The sequence below is a fragment of the Sinocyclocheilus anshuiensis genome, unplaced genomic scaffold, assembly GCF_001515605.1.
Source record: "Sinocyclocheilus anshuiensis isolate Anshui unplaced genomic scaffold, SAMN03320099.WGS_v1.1 scaffold595, whole genome shotgun sequence".
In the NCBI taxonomy this organism is placed as follows: domain Eukaryota; kingdom Metazoa; phylum Chordata; class Actinopteri; order Cypriniformes; family Cyprinidae; genus Sinocyclocheilus; species Sinocyclocheilus anshuiensis.
Genome location: NW_015551037.1, coordinates 95,448 through 106,655, shown reverse-complemented (window position 1 = coordinate 106,655; position 11,208 = coordinate 95,448). Strand labels below are relative to the sequence as shown.

The following is an 11,208-nucleotide window of genomic DNA, read 5'->3' as shown; positions in this document are numbered from 1 at the left end:
CATTTTTTTTAAGGTAAGTGGTTGCAATCAATTTATTTTAGCTACATTTAAATAAACAAATTTAGTTGACTAACATATTTTTTAAATTAAATGTAGCTAAAATAAATTGTTTGCCACCACTTACCTTAAAAGAATTAAGTATCATTTTAATTAATAAAAAAAAAAAATTTCAATTATAATTGATTTTTGTTATTTTGGAGGTTGCTTTAGTTGTCTGGAATCGATGAAATAAACCCAACAATGTCCTGTCCGTTCAGTTATTATAATAACTTTGTATATATAAACTTTGATTTTTACTTTCTGAGTTTGAGTAAAAATCAAAGTTTATTGCTTTATAAAACAGCAGTTTAATTAGGATAAGGATGATGAAACGTGTTTTAATCTCATATTTGATTTCATGTTCATCTCTCAATCACTGCATTATATGTTTGGATCATTTCAATCTCATCTTATTACTGGAGATATAGAGCGACGACTGATATTTATAGCATTTTATGTCAGTATCTGCTGTACTGTTATAAAGATCTCACTGATTTACATCACAAGCAGCAGAATTTCATCATAGAAATATCAGCATCTGCAGCAAATTCATATTTTTGCTCAGTTTGAATCTCTGAATAAAATTGAGCTGTTTTTCCTCTATATTCTCACTGTATCAGACTATATGCGCCATAAAAGCCTGATGTATCAAATATGAGACTCAACAAAATACATATGCACACTTTTTTTTTACATTTTTTTTTTTTTTTTTTTTTTAAAGTTTCAATAAACCTTTCCATTAAAATGTCTTTAGTGTGACTGTACATCATCTCTTATAAGAACCCAACAGTAAACTTCATTATTGTTGGAATTAAATCAATTCATTATTGCTGTTTTGGGAAATAAATAGACATTAGTTGACAGACAGTAATAGAATGAATGTGGATAGCATCTGAGCACAATTTGAGACATTTCTAAGATTAAAGATCTCAATTTGCTTGTGATGCTATATTATCACAAAATATTGGATTCAGTGTTTTTATCAACTTGTTTTCTTTCATTTAGCACAGGTTTTGTATTTCTTTTTGGAACTGGTTGACCAACGGTAGGCCTCATTGAACTCAGTTTTTGAGTGATTATTATCAAAACGATCCACAAATAATGCTTTGTTCACTTAAAAACTGAGGTGCGTGAGCTCAGGTCAGTGAGGCCTACGATCAAACAGTTCCAAAAATAAATACAAAACCTGTGCTGAATAAAAGAAAACAAGTTGACAAAAATATTGTATCTAAGATTTAGTAATAATATCACATAATGAAAGACTTACAAATAATTTTTTGCAGGCGTGTCATTTTTGGCCCGGAACACATGTAACAAGATGGGGAAATATATATATATTTATATACAGTATATACGTTCGTACAGTAACATTAATAGAACACTCCTTCAAAGTTATCTGGTGTTTAATAATGTTCTCAAAACGTTGGCATAAAAACATTATTTATACATTATTCATGGAATGTTTTTCTGAAATGCTAGTTGGATGTTTGTCCAACATTCTTAAATATTATCGCTTGTTTCAGAGCGTTCAGAGAACATTCAAATGTAACATTTCCACAATGTTTGCAAAATGATACAATGGAACGCTCCCTTAAAATACATTTTTAAAATTAAAAATAATATATAAACTGGATGTTTTGAACATTCAAGGAACATGCAAATAATGTTTTCATAACTCACTGGGAATGTTATCAAAATGTTCATAGAACAAATGTGAGGCTGCAGCACAAAAGCAGTCTTAAGTCGCTGGGGTATATTTGTAGCAATAACCAACAATGCATTGTATGGGTCAAAATTATACATTTCTCTTTTATGCCAAAAATCATTAGGATATTAAGTAAAGATCATGTTCCATGAAGATATTTTGTAAATCTCCTACCGTAAATATATCAAAACTTAATTTTTGATTAGTAATATGCATTGCTAAGAACTTCATTTGGACAACTTTAAAGATGATTTTCTCAATATTTAGATTTTTTTGCACCCTCAGATTCCAGATTTTCAAATAGCTGTATCTCAGCCAAATATTGTCCGATCCTAACAAACGACCCTTATGACTGGTTTTGTGCTCCAGGGTCATATAGTTTGTTAGCTGGCCACATATAAGAGCGTAGTTTCTCAACTTTCTTCTGAAGGATATGACTTGTTAAATAACACTGAGTAAACATGGCAAAAATGGGCGTTCCTGCCCTGTTTAATGGGGTGTACTGGCATGCATTTTGGCCGAATAAATAGTTAAAACATCTGGTTTTCATAGATAAATAAGCTCTTACTATTATAGCAAGTGCTTTTGTTGCATATGGGCGCTGGCATCTGATCCATCCTGGCATGCTCAGATGTAGGTCAGGCTCTTTCTACGGATGCTATCGTGTCACGACGTGTTGCAGGGAACGTTTCATCATGATGTCCACATCAGCTCCTCATCTGTCATGTTTCCCTCCACACCCGCTGATCAAACAGGAGATAACAGGACATCTCCTCGCTCATACATCGTGTTTGTGTTCTGATCAGGGTCTGCTGAAAGACGAGATGAATGAGCTGAAGTGAGGGAAATCAAGCACAATCCACAGGTGAGACTGTGTGACGTCACGTCTGCTGCAACTCATTCAGACACAGATGACAGAAACAGGCTTCAGTTTTAATGTTAGTTCATTTCATGTATTCAAAAAAAATATTGATACTTATTTACTGGTTTATTATTTACCTCACACTCTCTCTCTCTCACACACAAACACACACTCTCTCTCTCTCTCTCTCTCTCTCACATACACACACACATAATTATTCTTTATATATTTATTTTATTTTTAATATTTTTTATTAAACTTTTGATGCAAATCAGTGAGATCTTTATAACAGTGCAGCAGATACTGACATAAAATGCTATAAATATCAGTCGTGGCTCTATATCTCCAGTAATAAGATGAGATTGAAATGATCCAAACATATAATGCAGTGATTGAGAGCTGAAGAAATAAAGGCTCCTCAGAAGATGTGAGATGTTCTGGAGGCTCGTGAAGATCAGTCCTCCGCTGAGGAACAGTGAAAGTAAAGCTTCTGGAAACAAACGCTCCTCAAAAGATCCTGAGGGTCAGATTTGAGACTCTAAAACATGATTGATGGAGAATCAAGTAAAGCTGAGCTGCTTCAGTCCAGTAAGTGTTCATCTGGAGATATTACTGCAGTTATTCTGACCTTTACTTGATCAAAATCAGTCAAGATTTGACACGAGAAGCTCGAGTACAATTACACTAAAGAGCTTTGACTGGAGAAAACACTCTAAACTCTCAATCAGACAGAAGACTTGCAGGAGATCGAGTGAGAAACAGCAAAGTTCGATCATTTAGAGGCTTTAGAAAATATAATACAGTGGCTTTATAGGTTTATAAACATCTCTTTATGGGTTTTTCCTTCCCACAGGCTTACCCAGAAACATCTGACCACTTTCATTGACCTCAATCAAACCCACAGCAATATTGATCCACTCACTAGTAGTTTGGTTCTCATGGTTCACTAAACATGCATTAGTGAAGAACCTCTCTCTTTAGTATCCGTGTAACCGGACGCTCTCAGTCTCAGGCTTAAATGCGTACGCAGTGTGTTTTTGACCTGCTAGGAAAGGGGCGTGTCCTCAGGTGTCAGATTGACAGCTCCGCCCCTCCTTCAGTCGAGTTTTGACGGCTGTTGTGTTTTCTTTAGAGCGCATGGCTTTGCTGTCGTGTCATGATGGGACAGACTCTTGTTTCCTGCAGGCTGTCAGGATGTTCCAGAGGAAGAAGAAGAAGAAGAAGAAGAAGAGGAGGCTGGAGATCTCCACACCCAGGAACTTCGAGCACAGGGTGCACACGTCCTTCGACCCGGTGCAGGGCTGTTTCGTGGGTCTGCCGACCCAATGGCAAAGCCTCATAGAAACACTCAGGAGACCCAAACCTGTGGTGGACCCCTCCAGCATCACGCAGGTGCAGCTCCAGCTGCAGAGGGTAAAGCTCCTTCACTATCTAAACATGAAGAGATGGGAGAACGTGTGTGTCTGTGGGGATTGCATTTGATCTTCATGGCAATATTTGTGTTTTTTTATCATTGCTATTTTGTTATATATTTGTTGAATGCATGCAGTCGTGTTATGGTTTATGTAACTAACAATTAATTATCTCTATATATAGATAAACTAGATTATGAATATATACAGGAATTGTATAGTTCATGTTATAGTGCATTGCATTTTACTGCATGGATATTCCAGTAATGCAATACTATTTGTAACATTATTATGTAATTATTAAAATTTAGTACCATTATTTTTATGACTGTTAAGCAAAACTATAAGGCAAAAAATTACAAGCTGAATAATAATGTTTTATTATATAATTATTATATATAATCTCTTTATGAATCTCACAAAAACATGTCCAGATTCAAAACCAACAGGGAATAAAAGGCAATATGAAAATTATATATTTATATATATTTGCAATATTTGCAGAACTTAGTGACTTAAATATAAGGAAAAAAATATACATTTGATATTATAGTGCATAGCATTTCACTGCAAGGATATATTGTATATTCTAGTAATACAATTATAGTATTAACATTATTATGTAATTATTATATAGTCACTAGGTTGGTGAATCTCATAAAAACATTTTCAGATCATATTTCACTCAAAAATATAAAGAAAAAAGGTATTTAGATATTGCTTAAAGAAAGTTATGTATTTTTTCATGTTATTTGAACAATTTTTTTGGCATTATTTTTATAAAAATTAAGCAAAACTAATATATAGGCAAAAATTATATAGTGCATTGCATTTGAATGCATAGAAATTCCTGTAATATTTCCTGTAATATATTCCTATAAAATTCATGTGCACACACACACACACACACACACACACACACACACACTGTGAAATGTGATCGAGGCATATTTCTGGCAGCACCTACTGTAATTTATTTAAAAACATCACATAAATACAATCTTTCATAACGATCTTTTCCCTGAGAAAGTGTTTCAGGTTGATGTTTGCAGCTGCAGCTGTAAACAATCGTGTGTCTTTGTTAAACAGGTTCTGTCTCAGTGTTAGAGGAGGTTTGGTCTTCGTCATATTGTCATATTTCCCCAGGCTTCTCACGTATCAGCAAAACTAAGCGTTTCTATCCAATAATTATGACCTGACAGACCTGCTCAACTCTGCTGTTATATAATGATTTCACACCAGGAGGAGCTGCATCATCATCATCATCATCATCATCATCATCATCATTATGTATATTGCTTTCTCATGTCCAGTTCCTGTTTAAAATATCTCATATTGAGACATGCACTTTCAGTATGAATGTGTTTCATACTGTGTTTTTAGGGTTTTTAAAATGTCCGGTTTATTATTTAATTATTATAGTCACAAGATGAATCTCATAAAAACATATCTAGGACATATTTCACTCCAAAAAGAAAAAAAATATGAAATTTATCGCTTGAAGAAAATTATCTTTTTTTTTTTTGCATTATTTGCAGAACTCAGTGACATTATTGTTTAAATTATATATACACACACATATATATATATATTTATTTATTTTTTATTTTTTTATTTTTTTTGCAATACTTGTGAAATTACTGACATTATTTTACAATTAAGCAAAAAATATTATTCCAGTAATACAATGCTATTTTTAACATTAATATTCCAGTATTTATTATATGATCACTAGGTAGGTAAATCTTACAAAAACATTTCCAGATCATATTTTATGCATGCATAAAAATAAATAAATAAATAAATAAATAAATAATAAACGTATTGCTTAAAGAGAATTTTATATTTTATGAATTATTTGCAAAACTTTAATTCATTATTGTTTTTTGACATTATTTATATGATAATTAAGCAAAAATAGACAAGCATTATAAAGTTGATATTATATTGCAAAGCATTTCACTGCATAAATATATTATATATTCCAGTTATACAACTCTATTTTTAACATTATGTAATTATTATATTATAAATAGTCACTGGGTAGGTGAATTTCACAAAAACAGATCATGTTTCACTCCAAAAATCAAAAGAAAAAAATATTGCATTACAAAATCTATATTTTTGCATTATTTCCTAAAGTTATTTCAATATATTCAAACCAAAACATCAGGCAAAAATTATAATGCATAGCATTTTACTCCATATATGCATTGTATATTCCAGACAAAAGCTGAAATAAATCCAGCATTAAGATGTTTTTAACTAAAACACATAGAGTCCATAATCCATAATAACGCTTCCTCCAGTGAAAAAGTGCATCTGCTGTTGTCTCTCACATCAAAATCCAGCCACATATGTGTTTAGAGCTGTTTAAACGCTGCTTGATCTGTGCAGATTTCTCTCCTGATTCAGACCAGAACACTTTTTCACTGGAGGAAGCGTTATTATGGATTATGGACTCTATGTGTTTTAGTTAAAAACGTCTTAATGCTGGATTGTTTCAGCTTTTGTCTTCTCCAGATGTTCACTGATGGACTGGAGTGCTGTGGATTACTTGTGGATTATTGTGATGTTTTTATCAGCTGTTTGGACTCTCATTCTGACGGCACCCATTCACTTGCAGTGGAGTTTTGATGTCTTGTTTAATTCTGTCTTCTAGAGCATTGTTCGCGGCAGTTTCATCGGACATGAGGACTACATTTCTGCGGCGATTGCTCAGATGAGTCGACTCTCTGTTACAAGCTCGAACTCGTTGAGGAGAACCAGCCTGTCTTTAAGGAAAAGAGCCCAGTCTCTGGGTCGTCTGGGTGAGTTAGCTGAAGGAGAGACGTACGAATATCAGGAACTCAATGAGGCCGATCGGAGAAACGGGCAGCCGGTGTCAGACTGGTGCTCGAGATCCCGACAGATCCAGAGCGAGAGCGGAAGCCCACGGCCCGAATCCAAGAACAGCTACACCATAAACTCCACTGAGTCTCGACCCAGAGCCAAGTCTATGTTCATGGGACAGCCGGTGCTGATGCCCCGGGACATTTTACTCGCGCCTAGGACTGATAAAACAGACGGTAAACCCAACCAGAGGCCCGTATCGTGTCTCTACAGCAGCTACAGCCAAAATAATGGAGCGAGACTGAGCTCAGATCAGCCGAAGATGGAAACGCAGAGGAGGCCTCAGTCCACGTACAACTTCAAGGTGTGTAGAAATACTAACTAAGAATGTTTGGCTCACGTTTCCAAAAGTTATGAAAACATTATTTTTAAACGTTCTCATTTTTAAATGATTTAAAAACGTTTTTTCTTGGTTATAGTAACATTAGGGGAACATTCCGTTTTATAGAATTTTGCAAATGTTACATTTGAACGTTCTGAAACAAATAGTTACATTTAAAAAATGGACAAATGTTTGACTAATTATAATATATATTATAATTAAAAACAAACAGGTTTTTTATTATATATATTATTTTTTATTAATATTTTGAATTAGCTTTTGGTTTTATATTTTACATTTTAATTTTAGTTTAAGCTTTTATGTGCTTTTGTCATTTTTATTAGTTTTATTTATTTTAAATGTTTACAAATTTTTTTAATATTTTATATACAGTGGGTACATCACAGGAATAAATTACAGTTTAATGTATATTAAAATAGAAAACGTTATTTTACATCATAATAATATTTCACAATATAAATTTTTTTTAATGTATTTTTGATCAAATAAATGCAGCCTTGATGAGCAGAAGAGACTCCTGTAAAAACATAAAAAATCTGGTAGTGTATATATATATATATATATATATATAAAGTTTAAAATTTTAAATATTTCACCGTAATTAATTTTCATTTAATTAATTTTTATGTATTTATTTTTCAATACTTAAACTTATTTACTTTTTTATTTTGCCAATGCAACATTTCTAATTTTCATTAAAAATATATATATTTTATTTTATTTCAGTTGTTTTATTTTATTATTTTTATTTGATGTCAAGGAAAACTATTTTTAATGGTTCTATAGTAATAGTTTTAATTAACAATAACAACACCGCCCAGATGTTGTTGATAAAGGTTAACTTTTCTGTAATATGTGACTCTGGACCACAAAAGTGTCAATTTTTTAAAATTGAGGTTTATGCATCCTCTGAAAGCTGAATAAATAATCTTTCCATTGATGTATGGTTTGTTAGGATCGGACAATATTTGGTCGAGATACAACTATTTGAAAATCTGGAATCTGAGGGTGCAAAAAAATCTAAATATTGAGAAAATCATCTTTAAAGTTGTCCAAATGAAGTTCTTAGCAATGCATATTACTAATCAAAAATTAAGTTTTGATATATTTACGGTAGGAAACATACAAAATATCTTCATGGAACATGATCTTTGATGATTTTTGGCATAAAAGAAAAATGGTTATAATATACCTGTGCTACTTATGACTGGTTTTGTGGTCCAGGGTCACATATTATTCCAGTGTAATACGCTACTTCCTACGTTTATCTGAAGAAGTCATATTTTTCATATAAATACAGGTGAATTCACCGAATTTTCCAGCCATTTCCAAACCCAGCGACACTAGCAGTCCACAACCCGGCCATGGAATAATAATCAGCCACCAAAGCGCACGCCGTTCCTCCAGCGACCTCATTTGTCCCATCAAGCCCCCCGGGACTCCAGCCTCAGTCCCTCCGACGCAGGACAGACCCGCGAGCCCCAGCAGAGCCCCGTCGCCCTGCTCGAGAGTCACGCAGGAGCAGTTCAGAGCCGCGCTGCAGATGGTGGTGGACACCGGCGACCCTCGCTCGTCTCTGGAGAGCTTCGTGAAGATCGGCGAGGGCTCCACGGGTGCGGTGTGCATCGCCCGAGAGAAGCACAGCGGGCGGCAGGTCGCGGTGAAGATGATGGACCTGAGGAAGCAGCAGAGGAGAGAACTGCTCTTCAATGAGGTGTGAGCGTCTCGTCTTTCATTCACAACATAATGTGACGTTTATGAGGAAAACAGAACGTTTGATGGAACATAATGTAGAGTGAGATTCACACTAATAGTGCAGAAGGTAAATATACTGTAAATGTTGGTTTTAAAGGGATCAAATAATTCAGAAAATTATTGGTCTCTCAATGACTTGATGAACCACATCGTTATCGTTAAAATATATACATTTTTTAATAAAATATAATAAAATAATGTGTGTATATATATATATATAAATATATATATACAGCACCCTCCACTAATATTAGCACCCTTGGTAAATATGAGCAAAGATGGCTGTGAAAATAAATATGCATTTTTTATCCTTTTTGATCTTTCATTCAAAAAATTCAAAAAATTCTAACCTTTCATTGAAGTAAAACAATTGAAAGTGGGGGGAAACTCACATTATGAAATATATGTTTTTCTCCAATGCATGTTGGCCACAATTATTGGCACCCCTAGAAATTCTTTTGAGTAAAATATCTCTGAAGTATATTCCCATTCATACCTCCATTTTTTTAGCACAACAGGGTGACTAGGAGCATGAAATTGTCCAGCCATGGACAATGTTCCACAGGAATATACTTATGAGGAACACAAAGGCCAAATTATATATTATATAAAAAACATTTTAGTTACTTGATATAAATATTAACCTTAAATAAAATAGAATATACAAATCTTACATTTATTTTATTTCCACCACTGAAATAGCCTAACTAAAACTGAAATAAGAAATAATAGAAACTTATATAGTCATAAAAAACAATAAAAATTACAAAAACACACAACAAAATGGCTAAATCTAACAAAATGTAAAATATAAAAATTGAAATCAACTCAAAATATTAACAAAAACTATAATAATATATCAGTGATACAAAATAACACATAAATTTGAAAAAAAAAAAAAACAGGTGGTTATCATGCGAGACTACAGGCATAAAAACGTGGTGGAGATGTACAAGAGTGCTTTGGTGGGTGAAGAGCTCTGGGTCATCATGGAGTGCCTGCAGGGCGGCGCTCTGACCAACATCGTCTCAGAAACCAGGTGAGAAACACTTTTGAACATATAATGGACATGAATGATTCCTCAGAGCATGTGTTATTGATGAGAGGTGTGCTAATACTTTACTACGTGATCAGATGCTCTATTTTCACCTCATATCATCCTCTGTAGTTCTTCTGCTGCAGCGGCACAGTTAAGATCTTTTTCCAAATGGTATCTTAAAAAACTTCCCTAAAGCACGAACAACAGGATTTTTTCTGCTAAGTAAGGAAAGAGTTACTTAGCTGGAAACTGGTTTCCTTTTACACTGTTTGCACAGCAGCTCTTTGTTGATGTTCACACACATTCTTCATTCTAAACCTCTTACATCAAGGTAAAGTCAGCCTAGACTGCAGACTTTGTGTAATAGTTCATGCAATACTTTATGCAAGTATGCAGTGTGAATATGATGTGAAATGCAATGCATTAGACGAAAATTCATAATCCCAATGAACATGCACTAGCGTTCAAAAGTTTGGGGTCAGTAAGATTTTTTTAATGCTTTTCTTTGATGCATTTATTTGATCACAAATACAGTAAAAATTGTGAAATATTATTATGATTTAAAACAGCTGTTTTCTATGTGAATATCTGTTAAACTGTAATTTATTTCTGTGATCAAAGCTGTATTTTCAGCATCATTACTCCAGTCTTCAGTGTCACATGATCTTCAGAAGTCATTCTAATATGCTGATTTGCTGCTCAAGAAACATTTCTGATTATTATCAATGTTGGAAACAGTTGTGCTGCACAATATTTGTGGAAACTGCGATACATTTAATTTTTCAGGATTCACAGATTAATAGAAAGTCCAAAAGAACAGCATTTATTTGAAATAGAAATCTTTTGTAACATTATAAATGTCTTTACTGTCACTTTTGATCAATTTAATGCATCCTCAATGAATAAAAGTATTAATTTCATTATAAAAAAAGGTCATAATGACCCCAAACGTTTGAACGGTAGTGCACTAAGCATGCATTAGAGGGAGCGATTGAGGTGTGTTATTATTCCTGCTAAATATAAACACAGATTTTTCACTTCTTCACTGTTTGCTGCTTTGTGTCAAAGGAGACTGAGGAGTGTAAGGAGGCACAGCCCGTGTTTATCTTTCATTGTGTGTGTGTGTGTGTGTGTGTGTGTGTGTGTGTCTGTGTGTGTGTG

The 11,208-nt window shown here is 33.7% G+C and overlaps 1 protein-coding gene and 1 long non-coding RNA gene across 2 annotated transcripts in view; one reads left to right on the top strand and one right to left on the bottom strand.

The window, feature by feature from the left end:
• Positions 1-2,765: 2,765 nt before the first annotated feature.
• LOC107661352 (uncharacterized) overlaps positions 2,766-11,208 on the bottom strand; it is an 18,139-nt gene continuing 9,696 nt past the window's right edge. Inside the window, exons 2-3 of the long non-coding RNA XR_001631097.1 lie at positions 3,887-3,889; positions 2,766-2,777 (exon numbers count right to left, since the gene is read on the bottom strand). This is a non-coding gene — a long non-coding RNA (uncharacterized LOC107661352). The remainder of the gene's footprint in view (positions 2,778-3,886; positions 3,890-11,208) is intronic.
• Positions 3,676-11,208, top strand: part of pak6b (p21 protein (Cdc42/Rac)-activated kinase 6b) — a 17,174-nt gene continuing 9,641 nt past the window's right edge. Inside the window, exons 1-4 of the mRNA XM_016450870.1 lie at positions 3,676-4,019; positions 6,681-7,214; positions 8,554-8,967; positions 9,914-10,047. Coding sequence (XP_016306356.1) covers positions 3,744-4,019; positions 6,681-7,214; positions 8,554-8,967; positions 9,914-10,047 — 1,358 coding nt within the window. The 5' untranslated portion in view covers positions 3,676-3,743. The remainder of the gene's footprint in view (positions 4,020-6,680; positions 7,215-8,553; positions 8,968-9,913; positions 10,048-11,208) is intronic.